General features: G+C 44.8%; 1 protein-coding gene across 1 annotated transcript in view; it reads right to left on the reverse strand.

The window, feature by feature from the left end:
- The window catches only part of LOC138262426 (partitioning defective 3 homolog), a 1,341,057-nt gene that overhangs the window by 1,013,374 nt on the left and 305,301 nt on the right, over positions 1–22,382 (reverse strand). The window contains exon 3 of the mRNA XM_069212326.1: positions 9,948–10,043. Coding sequence (XP_069068427.1) covers positions 9,948–10,043 — 96 coding nt within the window. The remainder of the gene's footprint in view (positions 1–9,947; positions 10,044–22,382) is intronic.

Consider the following 22,382-nt stretch of genomic DNA (forward strand, 5'->3'; position numbering starts at 1 on the left):
CATCCCTGCTGATGAGTGTAGATGAGGCCTGTAGTAAGGTAGCCTCTTTCTAGCCTTGTTACCCCAACATTTGGCCTGTTTGTGAGTATATGTCAGGGTGTTTTTACTGTCTCACTAGGATCCTGCTAGCCAGGGCCCAGTGCTCATAGTGAAAACCCTATGTTGTCAGTGTGTTTTGATATGTGTCACTGGGATCCTGCTAGCCAGGACCCCAATGCTCATAAGTATGTGGCCTATATGTGTTCCCTGTGTGGTGCATAACTGCATCACTGATGCTCTGCTAACCAGAACCCCAGTGTTTCCAGGAGATCCCCATGGGCTGCAGCATTTCTTTTGCCACCCATAGGGAGCTCAGACAAATCTTACACAGGACTGCCACTGCAGCCTGCGTGAAATAATGTCCACGTTATTTCACAGCAATTTTACACTGCACTTAAGTAACTTATAAGTCACCTACATGTCTAACCCTCACTTGGTGAATGTTAGGTGCAAAGTTACTTAGTGTGAAGGCACCCTGGCACTAGTCAAAGTGCCCCCACATTGTTCATGGCAATTTCCCCGGACTTTGTGAGTGTGGGGACACCATTACACGCATGCACTACATATAGGTCAATACCTATATGTAGCGTCACCATGGTAACTCCGAACATGGCCATCTAACATGTCTAGGATCACGGAATTGTCACCCCAATACCATTCTGGTATTGGGGGGACAATTCCATGCATCCCCGGGGCTCCAGCATAGAGCCCGGGTACTGCCAAACGAACTTTCCGGGGTCTCCTCTGCAGCTACCGCTGCTGCCAACCCCTCAGACAGGTTTCTGCCCCCCTGGGGCCTGGGCAGCCCAGTCCCAGGAAGGCATAACAAAGGATTTCCTCTGAGAGAGGGTGTTACACCCTCTCCCTTTGGAAATAGGTGTGAAAGGCCTGGGAGGAGTAGCCTCTCCTGACCTCTGGAAATGCTTTGAAGGGCACAGATGGTGCCCTCCTTGAATAAGCCAGTCTACACCGGTGCAGGGATCCCCCCAGCCCTGCTCTGGTGCGAAACTGGACAAAGTAAAGGGTAGTGACCACTCCCCTGACCAGCACCTCCCAGGGTGCCCAGAGCTCCTCCAGTGTGTCCCAGACATCTGCCCTCTTGGATGCAGAGGTGTGAGGGCACAATGGACAGCTCTTTGTGGCCAGTACCAGCAGGTGACGTCAGAGACACCTCCTGATAGGTGCTTACCTTTCTCTGTAGCTAATCCTCCTCTGTGGGCTATTTAGGGTCTCTCCTGTGGGCATCTCACCAGATAACGAATGCAAGAGCTCACCAGAGTTCCTCTGCACTTCCCTCTTCAACTTCTGCCAAGGATCGACCACTCACTGCTCCAGGACACCTGCATAACCGCAACAAAGTAGCAAGAAGACTACCAGCAATATTGTAGTGCCTCCTCCTGCCGGCTTTCTCAACTGTTTCCTGGTGGTGCATGCTCTGAGGGCTGTCTGCCTTCACCCTGCACTGGAAGCCAAGAAGAAATCTCTTGTGGGTCGACGGAATCTTCCCCCTGCTAACTCAGGCACCAAATTTCTGCATCACCCGTCCTCTGGGTCCCATCTCATCCTGAAGAGCATGGTCCCTGGAACACAGGAGTTGGATCCAAGTGTCTTCGACAGTCCAGTGGCCCTTCTGTCCAGATTTGGTGGAGGTAAGTCCTTGCCTCGCCACACCAGACAGAACTCCTGTGTTCTGCGTGAACTGCAGCTGCTCGGGCTTCTGTGCACACTTGCAAGACTTCCTTTGTGCACAGCCTAGTCCAGGTCCCCAGCACTCCGTCCTGCATTGCCCAACTCGCTGAGTTGGACTCCAACGTTGTGGGAACCTCTTATGTTGTTCTGAGTCGACCGTCATCCTCACATCTTCTAAGTGCCTGTTCTGGTGCTTCTGTGGGTGCTGCCTGCTTCTGCATGGGCTCCCTGTGCTGGGGAGTGCCCCCTCTGTCTCCTCCTCTAAGGGGTGACCTCCTGGTCCTTCCTGGGCCCTGGCAGCACCCCAAATCCTCAACCGCGACTCTTGCAACTAGTAAGGCTTGTTTGTGGTCTTTCTGTGTGGAAACAACTCTGTATCCTCCAGCACGCCGTGGGACATCTTCTGACCAAAGGTGAAGTTCTTGCACCTTCCGTTGTTGCAGAATCTTTGGCTTCTTCCACCCAGAGGCAGCCCTTTTGTACCTTCATCTGGGGTTTAATGGGCTCCTGCCCCCCTGGACACTTGCATGACTCTTGGACTTGGTCCCCTTCCTTTGCAGGTCCTCAGATCCAGGAATCCGTCGTCAGTGCTTTGCAGTCAGCTGTTGCCTTTGCAGAATCCCCTATCTTGACTTTATTGTCTTTCTCGGGTAGTAGGTTAACTTTACTCCTACTTTTCAGGGTCTTGGGGTGGGGTATCTTGGACACCCTTATTGTTTTCTTACACTCGAAGCGACCCTGTACACACTACACTAGGCCTGGGGTCCATTCGTGGTTCACATTCCACTTTTGGAGTATATGGTTTGTGTTGCCCCTAGGCCTATTGTGTCCTATTGCATCCTATTGTTTTCTACAGTTTTTGCACTACTTTTCTAACTGCTTACTTATATGATTTTGGTTTGGGTGTATATTTTGTGTATTTTACTTTCCTCCTAGGGGAGTATATCCTTTGAGATACTTTTGGCATATTGTCACTAAAACAAAGTACCTTTATTTTTAGTAACTCTGAATACTGTGTTTCTTATGATATAGTGCTATATGATATAAGTGGTATAGTAGGAGCTTTGCATGTCTCCTAGTTGAGCCTAAGCTGCTCTGCTATAGCTACCTCTATCAGCCTAAGCTGCTAGAACACTACTAATCTACTAATAGGGGATAACTGGACCTACCACAAGGTGTAAGTACCATCAGGTACCCACTATAAGCCAGGCCAGCCTCCTACAGTGCACCAGAATCAGAGCCACACACATACAAGGCCAATGAAAATCCAGCCAGAATCAAAAAGAAAAAATGTGGGACGACCGTGATAGACGCGGCCAACGCTGCAGGTGGTTGACACTATATATTACTCACAAGTGGCGCACCCTAAAGAACATAGCCCTGCCACACACACATGCAGCGTATGCATAGCAACAGTTTGACTTTCAGGGACAACAGACGTACCATGCATTAAGGAGACATCCAGTTCAAAGACCATTGCATTGTAAGGTGAGGTGGGGAGGGAGTTGGGAAGAAGTTAACAGGGTTAAGGTGAAAGAGGGACACATTGACCAGAGACAGTGGTATCTCACCCGAGGGGGTTAGGAAACATGGGATCAAGAATATAATGCCACACTTAACATGACACACACACTGACACTCCTAACATGGAATGTTAACGGGCTTGGCAACCCCAATAGAAGAAGATTGGTTGCCAAGAATTTGGCGAGGTATGTCTTGGATGTGGTATTCCTCCAGAAAACACACATGAGAGGCACCAAATGCAACTACCTGGGCTGCAGGAGAGATACAGTGCCAGTCACTCAGGCTATACCACAGGGTCAAGACGAATGGCTATTCTCCTCAAGAAGGTACCTGCATTCCAGACAACATAGATCTGGATCAATGACCTGAGAAGATATAATGTAATATTGTGAGAAAGGGGAGACACTGGCTCTGGTCAATGTATATGCCCCACCAGTGCTACAAGTAAATACCCTCCAGAAACTGGGCCAGATTCTTACTGATCTGCCTACAGTCACCATCATAGGGGAGATTTCAACATGGCCCTTTATGTACAACTTGACAGAACACACCGCAGACAAACACACCACCTGTTAATCGTGAAATTGGAGAGGTTTGTCCTAGCAATAGGTATTGGGGATAGCGGGAGAATGCTGAATGGAACACGCAAAACCTACTCCTATTACTCTGGGGCACATAACACACACTCCTACATAGACTATTTTTTGACCCCATTTACAACACTAGCTATCGGACCATTTTCCATTGAGCATTACGCTGACCACAAAGATGGTGAAGGGAACAGGAGTGTGAAGAATGGCAGTTTGGAGTCAGACAAACAGTTGGAAAGTAAAATTCTTAGATGAAGCCACAGAGCTTTACTTTAAAGAAAACAACAAAGGGAGAGGAAAAGCTCTGAGAAGCATACAAGGCTACTATAAGGGATGTCATAATCTTGAGAGAGGTGGTGGATAAGAGACGAAGGCTACAAAGGAGCCTTGACCTTGAAAGGGAGATAATGGAGCTAGAGGAGGCTCACACACTAACCTCCTTAGACACTACACAAACATGCCTCATTCTCAAGACAGAGGAGTTTAGGGTACGGCCTTCAACCAGGATTGCGCCTACAGGCTACTTTGGGGAGACAGTACCCAAACTTTGGAAAACGACATTACACAAGAGGCGGTACATACTGCACTCAGTGAACTCCAATCTGGGAAAACACTAGGCATGAATGGGCTCCTGGTGGAATTTTTCAAATGAATGGCCCAGAGAGTGACAGATCCGCTACAAAAAAAGGAAAATGAAGGCCTTCCTGTTTGCAGTGATGGGTAATGTAAGATTTGAACCCAAACTCATAAAATGGCTGAAACTTCTCTACACTAATCATGTATATCAACTCAATATTAATGAAACCCTCTCCAGGGACTTACCGATTCAGAAGGGCAACAGACAAGGATGTCACCTATTGCTGATGTTATTTGCATTTGCAATAGAAGCCCTGGAAAATGGATAAGAGTAGATGCCCAAATTTGGGTCTGGAAATGAGGAAGCTCTTGGGAAGAATGAATATCCCAGTATGCGGATAACATACTGTTATATTTAGCAGAACTGGAGAGCTCACTGAAGAGACTAAAGGCCAGATGTAGGAAGCATTTTGCACATCGCAAACAGTGAAAATCGCTGTTTGCGACGTGCAAAATGCACTTTGCAATGCACAAAACCCGTTTTGCGATTCGGTAATATGGTTACTGAATCACAAAACAGGTGTGCGAGTCGCAATTAGGAAGGGGTGTCCCCTCCCTAATTGCGAGTCGCAGTGCAATGCAGGATTGCTTTGTGACCTCGAATGCGGTCGCAAAGCAATCGCAGTTAGCACCCATTTCAAATGGGTGCCAACCCATTCGCAAAAGGGAAGGGGTCCCCATGGGACCCCTTCATCTTTGTGAATGGCCTTAAAAAAATGTTTCCAGAGCAGGGGGTGGTCCTATGGACCACCGCCTGCTCTGAAAAAATGAAACAAAAACGTTTCATTTTTTTGTTTTGTAATGCATCTCGTTTTCCTTTAAGGAAAACGGGCTGCATTAAAAAAAAAAAAAAAAAAAAAAAAGCTTTATTTAAAAGCAGTCACAGGCATAGTGGTCTGCTGTCTCCAGCAGGCCACCATCCCTGTCTATGCGGCGATTCTCAATGGGGTCACATATTGTGACCCACCTGATGAATATTCATGAGGTGGGCATTTGCGATCCCCTTGCGAGTCACAAACAGTGTCAGGGACACTGTTGTGCATAAGGTTTTGCGACTTGCAAATTGCGAGTCGCTCTGACTTGCAATTTGCGAGTCGCTAAACCCAACGTACCTACATCTGGCCCTAAGAGAGGTGTTTAGCTATATGACACATTCTTAAGTCTGAGAAACTGGGAGAACTCCCTAATATTCCCTATGGGCACCTCGGAGGCTGAGCGGGAACTATCCTTACTGCTGAGGATTGTCACCCACCACTTTAAATACTTAGGGCTCTGGACCTCAAAAATTCAGCACAAATTATGAAGATCATTTAGAACCGCTACTCTGCAGGTTAATCATTAGAAGGCATTGCCTCTATTCCTTCTAGGAATAGCTGCAATATTTAAAATGACTGTGCTACCCCTATCGACTTACATTAAGCAAAACAACCCCTACACAATCTCCGACATAGTCTTGCAGATGATAAATAGATTGCTCCAAACGTTGCTGTGGCAGAAGGGCCATCCCAGGCTAGCGCTGTCCACACTCCAGAGATTCACATATGAAGGTGGTATATTACTCCAAAATATGCATAGATACTATGAAGTAGCTCAAATTAGTACAGTGAATGAATGGGTCAACACCCCATTAAACGTCCCAGTGTTTAAATTGGACCATACTTATCTAGGATAGAAGGGCTATGTACACATACTATATGGAAGGTAAATGAGAACAGACGTCCCACTGGCAACTGCAACAGTTGTATTGGTTGGGTGTAAACTCATGAGGGAAAGAGGATGGGAAGAGAGAATGACCTCAAAAAGCCCACTGTAGTTGGGAATGGGCTCTGCGAAGAAGTTACTAGGTTTTTAACAGATGGATAGGTTCAGACTATTGACATGTCGGGATGTCTGGGATGCGAATGGCATGTTGCCCTTTAAGCACTTTCAGTCGGAGTATTAAATGGCATCAACAAAAACTTTCAAATACCTCCAACTGAGTCAGGCACAACAGGCAACAATCACTCATTATAGGAAACCAAGGAGGACTCTTAGCTGGGGCAGACACTCCTGGACAGTTATGTGACAGAAAAAGCTATTTCACTTGCATACATCACTCTAATGAGGAATACACAGAGAGACCTTGAGTGACTAAGGGCTCACTGGCAAACAGACTTGGGGGAACTGGATGATGACAACTGGAGGAATGCCCTACAACTCCCTAGAGAGGTAGCCATAAAAGCAACGTCCCGCCTAATCCAACTCAAAATACTGCATAGAGTATATTACCCCAGAACACTACTATTCAAAATAGGCAGAACTAGTGATGGCACATATTTGAGACAGTGTGGACTGAGGAGAACCTTTATAAACACGCTGTGGGACTGCCCCAGACTCTGACCATTCTAGGAGGGAGCTGATTGCAGAATGGAAAAGGCCACTGGAGTGCCTATCAAAATTCAAGCACCACTGGCCATACTGGGATTATGAAGGGAATCTGAGGCCACATCCTACAAGAGACTACTTATCAATCTAGGCTTCCTGCTTCCTAAAAGGGACATTGAAAGGAAATGAGGCAGTGTGATATGCCCTGACCTGCGAAACTTCGAAACGGGAATGAATATATGTTGAATAAGGCAGAAAATGGTGTACAAGGAGAGGAGCTTTCCTCACAAATTCGAGAAAGGATGGGGGGACATACTGGGGGACTAAGAAAACGTGAGAACTGGATCCCCACTCTGGGAGTCAATGGAGAGAAACACCCCTCAGCTGACCACCCTTAGACACATGGGATGAGATAAATGGCTGAGAAATATGTTGGAAAGATAGAACTTGTGTGATGTATAAAGCATAAGAGGGGTGGGTGGGTGGGAGACAACAGAAGAGCCCTGGCCGATGATTTGACCTGTTTTATTACGGTTTGATGGTTTCTAATGGTATTTGACAAAGTGTGTCAATTCAACATTAATTAAATATATTCACAAAAAAAACTCTGAAGGAAAATAGGGCCCACTGATTGAATATCTCTCATAAGGGATGCCACTACTCACTTGCCTTAGGATGGTGCGAGCCCCTAATCTAGCTAGCTATTAGAGCATGATGCTATAGTTCTATGAGAGGTCTCAATTGTTGATGTTTATTAATGTAGTTATGTTACAGGTTTTATTTAGCCTATTTAGATTAATGATGGTGCAAATTACCCCACTGATTGTTCCCTTTATGTATGTTGGGGAGGAGTTATTTATGTGTAACGTGATTTTGGTCTTGATTTTTAGGGAATGTTATTAAAGATGTATCACCCATTAGAGGGCTATGTTCTCTCCATTGATATGGGTACAGTTTGGTTTACTTTATTGAAAATTCCAATAAAAACGACTGGATACAAAAAAGGACTGTTGTCCACCATCCCAGCTCCAGGTGCAGTTTAACATCAGTGCACTGCTCTGATCACCCCACTCTTACGTTCACTCAAGTTCCAGCTTGCAGACAGCAGCTGTCCATCTGGCAGCCATGTTCTGAAGAATTACTGACAATGGTGACCCATGTGTCCTGGTGCTCTTTTAAGCTTCAGTAAGCTTCATGTTTTTTCACAATCTGGCACTGCTGAAACTCCCTTTGTTCATTAAAAGCCCTCACAAAACAATGTTGATGTGATTTACATCCTAACTCTCTGGCAGTACACAATTTGATTCAATTGACAATGTCAGATCTCTGTCTCTTGACAATCCTACTATGTACATTAAGGCACTAGACATATTATTTAACCAAAATAACAACAACCTTCACCAATATTTTCATGCCACTGAACTTTATCTTAAAGTGTTGTTGAGCAGTGATATTCTTAAAATGAAAGCTTGTTTGGATGTAATCCAAACAAGATCTCACTTAAAAGGTATTCCAGCTAAGGCCACCTTTATCCTCATGAACCCGGGGGAGGATAAACATCAAGAAGTTTTGGCTCCATAGTATGTACCTGGAACCCTTCTCCAAGTATCCCACCCTAATCACTATTCTTTTATATTGATTTTGACTAACCATTTGAGGGCCATGGAGAAAAATTCCAGAAAGCCTTGTTATGGCTTAGCCTGTTGGGTAAAATGTAACAGTTACCTTCACCAATGTCTTCAGGTCCATAGTGCAGGTTCTTATCTATTCTATCACACATTGACAGGATCACCACTTTGCTAATTTGCTTCCAATATTCCACCTTGATGCTGCAAAAGACTTTACTACAAACATGTGTCCTTTTTTAGGAGTGTTCGAAATTTGGGTAGTTTGATTTTGAGTAATTGCACGAATTTCAGGAAAAGTAAGCAAAATACAAATCTATCATTTAGCAAATGCTTCATCACATCGGGTTTTCATATGAAGACGTATTTCGTGCTAAAAAGTGAGTGCAAAAAACATAAAGAGCCATTTGCATTCTGGTTGTTTATGTTGTTCCTGCCCTACTCTCATTTAATTTTGCCACAAATTATGGCATAATTATGCGAAATGGCGTAATGTCAGAAATTCAAGAATTTCTCATAAAAAGCATATCACAAAATTAGATCTGTGTAATTTAAATTTACCCTGGCCTACTTTTGATCACAAATTAAGAGCAATTCAAGTATATCACCCGAATTCTGAGCAATTTCTCTAACTTTCTCTCCCTGCATGAATCATTTTCAGCACCAGCAGCACTTAGTCAATAATGACAGTGGTCACCCCAGACAATAGCTAACATTAACCAAAAAGTAATGTTTAAAAAGTCACAAACTAAACAGATGACTCAGAGACAAAGATGTCTTTCAGCCAAAGCCTGATCACCTGGAACTAGCTTCCCATCAGACCTTGCAAGAGTCAATTTAATATTAACATTTAGGAAAGGTTTAAATGTTCCAGTGCATGCTGAAAATTTTCTTCACCTCTATTAGCAAGTAGATAAATACCTACAAATTGTATAACAGTAATTCTCTCTTTCTCTCCTAGTGCATAGACCTTGTTGACAGGCTACCAAACGCACACAAACTGTGAACACTAGGAGGTGGTGAGCAACAGGAACCAAAAAAGTCATCGATAGTTGCAAAGGAACACTGATTTTGCTAATAAGGGCAACGCTATAGAAGAAAAACATCTAGAGTTCGACAGCACTAACAGGGTGGTATAGGAGGAAGCTCCCACTATTCAGGACTGATAAAATTGGAAGGCACTCCTGGAAGTAAACCCATACTTCTTAGTTCCAACGATGCTAGTACAGTATTGCTGAAGGAAGCTTGCATTTCTGGAGTCTTATAGCCGAGGCTGGACACTTTAGATGGAAGCTCCTACACGTGTCAGCTAGTCATAGCACTGCTGTAGGAATTTCAGACTGCCAGAAACCTATAGCCTTGACTGATCACTTTCGGAGGAACTTCAAATTCTGAAGTCAAACAGTGCTTGAGAAATCCTGAGTTTATTATCATACCTTTCCACCCAGCATTCTTGCTGTTATCTGAGAACTAGACTCACCGTCAGAGTACGCTACCCCTCCTGGGAGGATCCTTTTCACATATACTCCATACTCTTCGCCGCAGAACTCCCTTATACCACCAATGACTTTAATACCTGCAAAAAGGAGGTAATGAAACTGTCAGAAATACGGAACTATAAGAAAGGTACCAAGAAAAAGGGTAACAATGATAAGAGGAGGTAAACTAGAGGTAAAACACAGTTAGTAAATGCCGGATGTTCTACCTGAAGTGCACAAGAGGGAATTTCACCATTTGTAAAATACAATTCGCCACCGAAAACGTAATACATAATGTTATATTTGCACCCATTAACAATATGGTAACACACTCGTCATCTCACATACAAGGATTAATATGGGTCACACCAACCACATTAACTGCCTGGCACAGCAAACCTCATTCATCTGGTTTAAGTCTTGATCCTTAGAGTGGCCCAACTCCTGCTAGTTTCTTGTTGACTTTATTGTAATATCTTATTCTTATGACATACATATTTAATTTTAATATATCACTGGTTGGCCCAACACCCTTATAAATCAGCACTGTCTTCTCTTGCAGTTTTAGATCCCCGAGGTTCTGAGTGTTCAGATTGAGCGTTAGTGAGTGGTACAAGTGGTCCATAACTGACACCGAGCCAGCAAGAAAGGCCTTGTGTGTTCAGATGCTTTTAAACAACAACAAGCAGCAGCACTATTGATCGCTACAGAATTACAAGGAAATCATCAAGAAACCTCATTTGACAAGAAAGGGGAAGGATGGGAATTCACAGGAGGTTGTTAGGAAACGGTGTGTATATACATATATACTGCACTGTAAAAACTGTGCTGCAAACATGTAAACCTCCGTATTAAGTCTATTAAGGACCTCGCCCCCCTTATTCACATGGTAACCTCTGTAGCTCATTTTGCCAATCATAATCGCACTCTCCTGCCACGTAACCAACCACTCTAAAGATACGTCTTGGCACTCATCTTCCCCTTCTCTCTACTGCTCTGTCTTTTTGGTTCTTATATATCTGCCCCAGTGCATTACCTGATACAACGATACCAGAAGCCAATCTCATGGGGACACAACCTAGATGTTATCTCTACAGTCTTTCTACAACCCTCACTGACTGTGAAATAATCACATCCCAATGTATGCCAACTTTAAACAGTTCTCTCCTCACCCTACAAGACACCCATCATCGCAGACCTTCGATCTTTGGAGCATTTGGTTTTGGTCTACAAGTCCGTATTGTCCCCACAACTAATGGATAATGCACTGTTGTGTTTGTTGTATTGCAAATGCAGTGATGGCAATATAACTAAACTTACCTGCCCAATATCCGTAGTTTGTGTTCATAAAAATGACTTCTTTGAGCAAATGACTGAGTTTTTTTAAATCATATGTTAATGTGCTATGAGCAGAAGAATCAACCTTTCTTTAACATGTTAGCAATTTATTTGGTTTTTAAGTTGATATGCTGCATCCATTGCCTATGCAACCATTCACATTCTGTATAGTCTTTAACAGTGCAAAACAAGGAAACAAGGGTTGGTAGCCTGGCCCCAGACCCAGCCTCCGAAATTACCTATCTATTGAGCAAGCTCATCATAGGTTGGCTGCAGTGCGTCGCCTATGTCAAGGTCCTGCGCTCAACTCTGAAATGCCCAAACCCAACTTAGCATCATATTTAGCCCTGCACAGCTGGGTTATTTTGCACTCACTACTGCAGTTTTCCAGTCTCTAAGCTCTTTAAACAATAGCTGGCCTGCGAAGGGTGGAAGTCAAAGATTGGCACTGACAATCAAAAGGTAATTGCAGATGGCAGTTAGCATGCATTTAACTCATCAAATATTCTTATGGGACCTTTAAGTCTTTCATTCTTCTGAGGCTCGTGAAAGGGAGAACCAAAAGGTTTCATAATAGTGAAAAAGCATGTTGCCCCAATGTAGCTCATCGAATGACAATTTTTATTTTTTAAAGTTGCTCCAGTTTGTTTAAAATACAGGGGCTGCTTTAAAAGAAACTTTAACGTTCAGTAACAGCAAATACATTGAAGGAGATCTCCTGTCCCTCACATGCTTCATTCTGCCATTTCAAGACATTTGCAGGGAGTCATTGAAGGAATTCTGTCTCATAAAAATTAAAGACGGGAGCTTCTGCATCCCTATGCAAATCGGCATTGTTGAATGCGACTGATTTGTACATCATTCTCACTGCAAATCGCTGTTGCGATTGCTTTATAGAAGATCAATCTTAATGATTACCAAAGAGAATGGATTTTACCCTGGGTAATTGCTTGGATGAGGCATTTCATTTTCATATCACAAAAGCTTTCTAATACTGTGTGATCAAGTAATGCAGCTGTTTATCTGGAACCACATTCTAAATGGTTCACACAGCTATTCATAAAATTCTAGTTTCGAAATTAGTAACAGTCACATACCATTTTAAGCAATGCAGCTGGCTTTGAGAAAATTACCATGTAGCAAGAAACCTTGAGATGGGGTACAAGTTTCTAAGATTTTGTACCAAATCAAGACAGATGCGCCTGTTGGACTACGGTAATTTGACCCCACAGTCAATGCACATGGGGCCCATAGCATACCTCCATTGACTACTGTTAGAAATGGGGTCTTTGGTTGGCAGTCATGTTACCCCCTGTCCAAGCAAGGACCCTCACTCTAGTCAGGGTAAGTCACATACAATCCAAATTATCCTGTGCCCACCCTCTGGTAGCCTGGCACTGAGCCGTCAGGCTTAACTTAGAAGGCAATGTGTAAAGTATTTGTGCAATAAATCATGCAATAACACAGTATAGCACCACACAAATACACCTCACAGTGTTTAGAAAAATATATAATATTGATCTGATAAGATGCAGGTCAGAATGATTAAAATGCAATAAGTATATGTTGAGATATCACTGTAAAAATGATATAAAGTGTCTTCAGTTTCTTAAAAGCAATAAATGTCTCTTGCAAGCACAAAGTACCTGGTTTGCATTCAAAATCTCCACAAAGAACTGTAGAGGAGGAGATGCGTGGAAAACAGGGAGGTGTGCGTTGATTTCTGGCGCCGCACATGGCGATACATTGTTTATTTTTCACGCAGGGAAGGCTTTGTGTCGATTTCCAGCCCTCGGTCTTGGATCCTCTTCAGGTTGCGTGGTTTTCGGCCGCCCCGGGGACGATGCGTGGAATTCCGGCGCTGACAGGATGAAGTCACAGGGGCTGCATCGATCCGGCGGGCGTTGTGTGGAAATTTCTACCGCACGTCAGGTGCTGCGTCGATTCCTCTCTGAAGGTCAGGCTGCGTTGTTCCGGCTTGGCTGTGCATTGATCCAGTGGGCCGTGCGTCTGACGTCTCCTGCATGGATGTGGCAGTCCTTTGTGTGAGGGTAGGCCACTGTCCTTTGACATGTAAGTGTCAGGACCTCCACCCTCCCAGCCGAGGAAGACCCATTCAATATGCAGATGTATGCAAGTATGACTGAGCATCCTGTGTTTGGGTTTGTCTGAGTGAAATCACAAGGGAGATGTCAACTAAACCTAGCCAGACGTGGACTGGAAGGCACAGAAGGATTTAAGGGTAGAGAAATGCTCACTTTCTAAAAGTAGCATTTCTGAAATAGTAATACAAAATCCAACTTCACCATTAAGCAGGATTTTATATCACCATTCTGGCCATACCAAATTTGACCTGGCTGCTCCTTTCAGATCAGGATCTACCACTCAAACAGTATATGAGGGTAGCCCCAATGCTATTCTATGAAAGGAGCAGGCCTCACAGCAGTGTAAAAACGAATTTAGGAGTTTTACTCTACCGGGACATATAGAACACACATGTTCATGTCCTGCCTTTTACCTACATAGCACCCTGCCCTATGGGCTACCTAGGGCCTACCTTAGGGGTGACTTATCTGTAGAAAAAGGGGAGTTTAAGGCTTGGCAAGTACTTTTAAATGTCAAGTCGAAGTGGCAGTGAAAATGCACACACAGACACTGCACAGGCAGGCCTGAGACATGGTTATGGGGCTACTACTGTGGGTGGCACAACCAGTGCTACATCCCACTAGTAGCATTTAATTTACAGGCCCTGCACACATGTAGTGCACTTGACTAGGGACTTACAAGTAAATTAAATAAGCCAATTGGGTATGAGACAATGTCACCATGTTTTAAGGAGAGAGCATATGTACTTTAGCACTGGTTAGCAGTGGTAAAGTGTGCAGAGTTCTAAAGCTAGCAAAAGTGTGGTCAGAAAAAGAGAAGGAGGAAGGCAAAAGTTTTGGGGGTGACCCTGCAGAAAGGCCATTTCCAACAACTACTACATACTAATATCAAAACCGACATCTCTGCAGCCCAACTTTGCATTCATGCTTACTGGTCCAAGGACATCAAGACACTAAGGGGCATATTTATACTCCGTTTGCGCCGGAATTGCGTCGTTTTTTTTTACGCAATTTCGACGCAAAACTAACTCCATATTTATACTTTGGCGTTAGACGCGTCTAGCGCCAAAGTCCATGGAGTTTGCGTAATTTTTTAGCGTGGACACCTACTTTGCGTTAATGAGATGCAAGGTAGGCGTTCACGTCTAAAAAATCGACTCCGAGGCATGTGCGCCGGATTTATACTCCTGCGCAAAATTCACGCCCGGGAGTGGGCGGGTCAAAAAAAATGACATATGGCCGCTTTTGCGCCGTTTTTTAGTGCCTGCAAAAGGCAGGCGTTAAGGGACCTGTGGGCTCTGAAGGAGCCCAGAGGTGCCCTCCCATGCCCCCAGGGACACCCCCTGTCACCCTTGCCCACCCCAGGAGGACACCCAAGGCTGGAGGGACCCATCCCAGGGACATTAAGGTAAGTTCAGGTAAGTGTTTTTTTTCATGTTTTTTTGTGGCATAGGGGGGCCTGATTTGTGCCCCCCTACATGCCACTATGCCCAATGACCATGCCCAGGGGACAGAAGTCCCCTGGGCATGGCCATTGTGCAAGGGGGCATGACTCCTGTCTTTGCTAAGACAGGAGTCATTTCTATGGGGGTTGGGAGTAAAAAAAAATGGCGCAAATCGGGTTGAGGCGAAAAAATTGCCTCAACCTGACTTGCCCCATTTCTTGACGCCCAAGCCCCATATCCCCCTACGCCGGTGCTGCCTGGTGTACGTCGTTTTTTTCCACGCACACCAGGCAGCGCCAGCGGCTAACGCCGGCTAACGTCATTGATTAAATACGGCGCCCGCATGGCGCTTCAGAATGGCGTTAGCCGGCGCTAATTTCTTTGACGCAAAACTGCGTTAGCGCAGTTTTGCGTCAAAAAGTATAAATATGGCCCTAACAACTATGATTGAATTCCCCAGTGATCCTAATCCTTGAGTATGTTTATTGGGGCTACTGAAAAGCATTCCAACAAGCACAAGAAGGTTTACTCCACAAAGGCAAGAAGGCGGAGGGACATGTTGTAGGAAAGTACCCTCTTTTTGGCACGGTTACTCCTATTTTCTGCCTGACGTCAGTGTGCTTGACTGTGTTCACTGGGATCCTGCTAACCAGGACCCCAGTGATTATGCTCTCTCTCCTCTAAATTTTGTTGTTGCATACTATTAACCCAGTATTTCACCCAAAATTGGCATACTGGTGCCCCCTTATAAGTCCCTAGTATATGATACCTAGGTACCAAGGGCATTCGTTTTTCCAAGGGATCCCTATGAGCTGCAGCATTTCTTTTGCCACCCATAGGGAGCCCATGCAAAGGCTTCTGCAGGACTGCCATTGCATCCTGCGTGAAAGGTGCACGCACCCTTTCACTGTCATTTACACTGCACCAGGTCACTTATAAGTCACAGCTATAGCAGGCGCCCCAGCCCTAAGGGCAGGGTCCCGAGTACCTGTATGTGAAGGCACCCCTGCTCTACCAGAGGTGCCCCCACGACCTCCAGGACCATTTTCCCAGACTTCATGAGTGCGGGGATGCCATTTTACATGTGTACTGTACATAGGTCACTACCTATGTCAAGCTAAATAATGGTAACTCCGAACATAGGCATGTTTGGTATCAAACAGGTTGGAATCATACCCCAATGCTTTCACAAGCATTAGTTGTTTGATTCCCTGCACTCTGGGGGCTTCTTAGAGGACCTCCAGTATTGCCATTCCAGCCTTCTGAGGTTTTCCAGGCAGCCCCAGCTCCTGCCACCTCCAAGACCGTTTTTTGCCCTCCTGGTGCTTGAGCAGCTCAAGACCAGGAAGGCAGAACAAAGGATTTCCTTTCGGAGAGGGGTGTTACACCCTTTCTCTTTGGGAATAGGTGTTACAGGCGTGGGAGGGGTAGCCTCCCCAAGCCACTGGAAATGCTTTGAAGGGCACATTTGGTGCCCTCCTTGCATAAACCAGTCTACACCCGTTCAGAGACCCCCAGTTCCTGCTCTGGCACCCCAGGGGTGTTGCTCAGAGCTCCTCCAGAGGGTCCCTGGGTTTTGCCATCTTGGATTCCAAGTTGGCATGGAACTCTGGGAGCATCTGAGTGGCCAGTGCCAGCAGGAGACGTCAGAGCCCTCTCCTGATAGGTTTTTACCTGTCTAGCTGACCAATCCCCCTTTTAGGGCTATTTAAGGTCTCTCTCTTGGGTGGTTCCCCAGATTCGGATTGCAAAACTCCAGCAGGAATCCTCTGCATCCTCTACTTCACCTTCTCACCAAAGAAACTGCATCTGGACCTTCCAGGAACTCTACAAACTGCAACAAAAAAGCAAAGACGACTTCTGCAACATTGTATCTTCAACTCCTGCCAGCAACTGCAACTGTTGCCCAACCATGCATCCCCAGAGGACAGCCGGTTTTCAGCCTGCACCAGGATAGCGAAGGAATCTCCCTTGGAGTGCAGGAGTCACTCCTGTGCTTTAGCAGGAACCTCTCTGCAATGACGCCCAGCAGTGTGGGTCCCCTGTCCTGACGAGTTGCGTGGATCCTGCCTCACGGGTGGTAGACTGAAGTGGTCCCGTTGGTCTTGATGTCCTATTGTCCAACTTTGGTGGGGTAGAGCTTGCCTCCTCACGCAAGACAGTACCTCCTTGCACTGCGTGTTTTGCAGTTGCCAAGGCTTGTTGGAATCCTTCCAAAAAGTTCTTCGTGCACGGTGTAGCTCCGTCCCCCAGCACTCTATGCTGTGACGCACATCTTCCTGAGTGGTTCTCCGACGGCGTGTGATCCTTTGTTGTAGTGCTGCGTGGGCCTCCTTTTGCACCTCCTTTGTCCCCATGCTGTGGGACTCCTGTGCATGCTGTCTGGTCTTCTGTGGGCTCTCTGAGTTGCTGTGAGCCCCTTCTGACTCCCCCTCCTGGTCCCGGGCAGCACTATTTCCCGCTAACCGTGAGCTTTGCAAGTGCCAAGGCTTGTTGGCGGAATCCAGCAATGCAAACCAGACTCCAATCTTTGATCCAACATGGGACATCATCTGCATCAACCAGGAACCCGCATCTGTCTTCTTGGGTGCAGTACTGACTGTTGTTCTTCATCAGTGGTTCTTCTTTTGCACCTTCATCCAGGTTGAGCAGGGGCTCCTGTTCTTCCTGGATTCTTCTGTGCTTCTTGGAATTGATCCCCTTCTTCCACAGGTCATCAGCTCCAGGAATCCACTGTTGGTGTCTTGTAGCCTCTTCTGGTTCTTGCATAATCTTCTTTCTCATGTTCTTGTGTGTTCTAGGAAAGTTACTGTGATTTACTCACGTGCTTTCCTGGGCTCCCGGGTGTCTTCTAGTACTTACCTTTGGTGTTTTCTAGTACTCCCAGTAACTCCCTATACACTACAGTTGCCTAGGTGGGAAACCAGCATTTGCATTCCACTTTCTTAGTATATGGTTTGTGCTCCCCCTAGACCCATTTTGCACTATTGTCATTTTCACTGTTTGCACTGTTTTCTAACTATTTTTACATCTGGTTTTGCATACTAGTGTATATTATTTGTGTATAACTTACCTCCTATGGGAGTATAGTCTCTATGGTATATTTGGCATTTGTGTCACTAAAATAAAGTACCTTTATTTTTGTAACACTGAGTATTTTCTTTCATGTGTGTGAGTGCTGTGTGACTACAGTGGTATTGCATGAGCGTTGCTTGTCTCCTAGATAAGCCTTGGCTGCTCAGCTACAGCATCTCTAGAGAGCCTGGCTTCTAGACACTGCCTACATTTCACTAATGAGGGATAACTGGATCTGGTATAAGGTGTAAGTACCATAGGTACCCACTACAAACTAGGCCAGCCTCCTACACATGTACCATAGACGACAGCTGGCTCGCGGATCTAATACACCTTAACAAGCTGCTTAATACTTATGGGCAAACATTGCCTCTTTCGTCCTGCCCAAACTACACATGGCTACTGCTACAAAACCATCTTCCTAGATGAGAGGGCGTTTAAGCCCAATAAAGAATACAACAAAACCCTAACTTAGATGGATGGGCTCATTGACTATTCTCATGGCGCCATCTATGTTATTCTCATCCATGCCATATATGGTTTAACAGCAACTGAATGCTACAGCCCAGTGTCACGTTTGGTCTGCACGCATACACTCTTTCCCATAACAGCCTGGAGTATGCCACAAATTAAGGTCCACCTGTTGATGCCACTGTGTGCTATGTAGTGAGCACTTTGGTTGTGAGCACAGATGTAATGGTTCTTGCTGGGCAGGAGACATCCTTGCCCGCCAGTCACGTAGGCACTACTAGCTAGTCCAGTAGTAATAGTTGGTCACAGGGTATAATTAAGATGACATGCCTTTGCAATATATTTGCATTATGCTTTAATTGTACCATATACGCTAGTTAAGAATTTCACACAAGACTCTAGCTGTGTACAGGCATATCAACGTGCAGTACTGTGCATTTGCTACTTTTGTGTGTGTTATTGTTTCTGTTGTTGGCATATTACCATAAAAATAAATTATTAAAATCAAAACTAAAAGAGTTACATCGCTTAAAATTAACAATATAGGTAGTGTGATACACTGTTGACCCCACTGTCCATAGCACTTGGGCATTGTGCAACACCCAGCTGACCGAGACCTCTGAAGTTAAGATCCAAAAAGTGATATGGGATGTAGTGGTCACAAAGGATGTGTGTGTGCATATATCAAAAACAGTACAGAGTTTGAAGTCCACATTTTCACACTAAGAAAAAATAAAAATATTATTCAATGTTGAAAAACAGTTAGGCACGATTTTAAGAAGGGGCTAGAGCCATATATCGCCAAAATAATATATTTTTTACGCTAATGTGGTATTATGGCAAAAACTCCACACCATATTTACAAAGTGGTGTAATGCATGCATTGCCCACTTTATAACCCCTTGAGTCACATTATGCCTGCGCCAGGCATAATGTATGCAAGGGAGGCATTTCTCCATTAGAGGGCCTCCAAAAATGGTGCAATAAAATGTAAAAGATTTCTTTACGCCATTTATAGCTGCATTTTTAACACCTGCATAGAGCAGGCGTTAAAAGGAGACACACCATTGTTTTCAATGTGCTTTTCAGGATTAGGGTCAACAGTTTTGGCACTAATCCCTCAAAGCGCCAAACTAGCATCAAAAAAGTTGATGCTAGTTCCCTGACTACCGCCATGGTGCGCCATATTCTAATTACAGTGCACACGTGGTGACTTTAGGGGGCATTAACGGGTGCAAGAAAAGTGGTGCTGCATTGAATGCAGCACCACTTTTCTTAAATTCGGCCCTTAGTATCCAAAAATAGACGTTGTCAAATGACTGTATAGTTTCCATTAACAACCATTGTTGCAACTTGAAGTTCTACAACAATCTTTTTAAAACTAATTACATCTCAGTAGGATTAGAGGACGAGTAGTTATGGGCTTGACATGGGCGTGGTTAAAAGCCCACAGATTACATCAGGGACAGAGCTCTTTGCACCCAACCCTGAAAAGGGTCTGAAATATGCTGAAGAGAACTCCACTCCCAAGATTAACTTGTCCATGATGATGAAGTTGCCAAAACTTTTCCTGATCTGAGTTTGCGCCAATGGCATGTAGCAAGTAAACATGTAAAAGAGGGTTATGACATCAGTCATAAAGGGCCTTGAGAACCAAACAGAGAGTCTCTGTTTGGTTGACTGGGAGCCAATGCAATGAAGACCAAGCTGTAGTCAAGTTCAGGACAAACCTAGTTTCTGCATGTTGTACCAACTGTAACTTTTTAAGGACCTTGTCAAGGGAGTCAAGATAAAATGGCACTACATTAGTCCAGTCTGACTCAATGAACGAATTTGGATTTTATGTGAAAAGCAAACAGATATGAATATTTGCTTCAGCATGTGTAATTGGAATAAACAAGAGCTGGCAATGGAGTTCATCTGGTTTAGCAAAGTTAAGCCAGCACCACATTTAACTCCAAGGTACTTAACATATTACACTGAAACATATTTTCTCCATCATATGATGGCCAAAATGGGACCTCACAGACTAAAGTGGTTCTGAGAGTGGACAAAATCAAATCCCCGTTTGGCTCCAATTCCATTTCAGTTTATTCATCTGTCTACACAGCTCCACTCTGTGAATGCAGTCATGAGGAATGTTTGCTCTGAGCCTAAGTTTGCCTTCGATTTTGAAGATAATCTGAGTATCATTGTCATACATAATCAACAACAGACCAAAATACTGAATTATAAAAACCCATGGGGACCACATAAAGATTAAAAAGCAATAGAAGTAGCAATGAATCCTGAAGAAGCCAGCAACTCACAATTTTCCTAGCTGATAAAAATGAGTCACAGATCTGTTTGCCAAAAAGTTCTGAAACCACACAAGAACAGAGCCTTTGATTGCAAAGTTTTCCAGACAATCTTGGTATCTTTTCAAAATCAGTGGACCACCCAGTTAACCACCACAGAGAGAGACATTAAAATTAGGAGCCTATTTATGAGAAGGTGATGCAGTGCAGCGCAGTAAGTCATCTTGCTTCACTGCACTGTCACAGGGAAAGGGCAGGAATGTGCCGTATTTAAGGAAGCACTGTGCATTCCTGCTTTTTCCTGTGCATTGGTGCCCTTTTGACAGCCTAGCGCCAATGCAGGCAGTATTGCACCATGGTGCAAAGGTGCCTGCATTACATGTAGGTTTGTTTTTGTGCAGGAAGGGACACCTTCCAGCATAAAAGCAATCACGAGAGACAAATTCCTATTTCTATGTGTTCTGCACTTAGAAAGAAGAAGTAATGAGGAGAACTAAAGAAATTTCACCTTGTTACACCTCATTTGAGAAGGCAAATCTTTTTTGCACATTTCCAGGTCTTCTAGATCTAGTAAATCTGTGAATGCATCAAAAACCATGGGGGCTACATGGGAACACCCCCACAACACCCATAGAACCCCTTTCCAGGGCAGACTAAGACAGCGCAGCAATTTGCGCTGCATTGCCTTACTCCAGATGTATGGAGCTACTCGGGGCCACGCAAAGTGGCCTTTATGGCTTCATAAATCTCACTTAAGGTTTTTGTTGTGCATGTACCACGTTGTGTGATGCAAACATGACACAAACCTTCTTATAAATATGCCCCTTAGAGTGTCTGTCAGGTCCTGGTCAGAACAACCACTGAGTTTTGCCTAGGACGCTGTTAGAAATGGGGTCTTTGGTTGGCAGTCAGGTTACCCCCTGTCCAAGCAAGGACCCTCAATCTAGTCAGGGTAAGTCACACACAATCCAAATTATCCTGTGCCCGCCCTCTGGTAGCTTGGCACTGAGCAGTCAGGCTAAACTTAGAAGGCAATGTGTAAAGTATTTGTGCAATAAATCATACAACACAATATAGCACCAAAAAAGTACACCACACAGTGTTTAGAAAAATATATAATATTTATCTGGGTATTTGCAGGTCAAAACGATAAAAGATGCAATAAGAAATTGTAGAGATATCACTGAAAACTGATATGAAGTGTCTTAAGTCTTTAAAAAGCAAACAAAGTCTCTTTCAAGCACAAAGTACCTGGTTTGGAGTGAAAAATCTCCGCAAAGGGCCTCAGAGGAGGAGATGCGTGGAAAAATGGTGTGTGCGTCGGTTTCGCCCCTTCACACATGGACTTGCGTCGTTATTTTTCACGCGGGGAAGATGTGCGTCGATTTCCGGCGTGCGGACAGGTCTCCTCTGTGGGTCGCGGGGTTTTCAGACGCCTCGGGGTCTGTGCGTCGAATCTTGGGCCTGTTGTCTGGCTGCGCGTCGTTCTGGTGGGCTGTGCGTGGAATTTTCTTCCTCACGCCAGGCGCTGCGTCGATTTCCTCTCTGGAAGTCGGGCGGCGCTGTCCAGGTGGGCCGTGCGTCGAAGGTCCGGTCGCACGGCAGCCGTCACGTCGATCTTTTCCTTGCAGCGTCTTTCTGGATCGGCATGCAGTGAATTTTTCACCGCTGAGCAAGCTGTGCGGCAAATTTTTCAGCGCACAAGG

Source organism: Pleurodeles waltl, chromosome 10 (assembly GCF_031143425.1).
Source record: "Pleurodeles waltl isolate 20211129_DDA chromosome 10, aPleWal1.hap1.20221129, whole genome shotgun sequence".
NCBI classification, from domain to species: Eukaryota; Metazoa; Chordata; class Amphibia; order Caudata; family Salamandridae; genus Pleurodeles; species Pleurodeles waltl.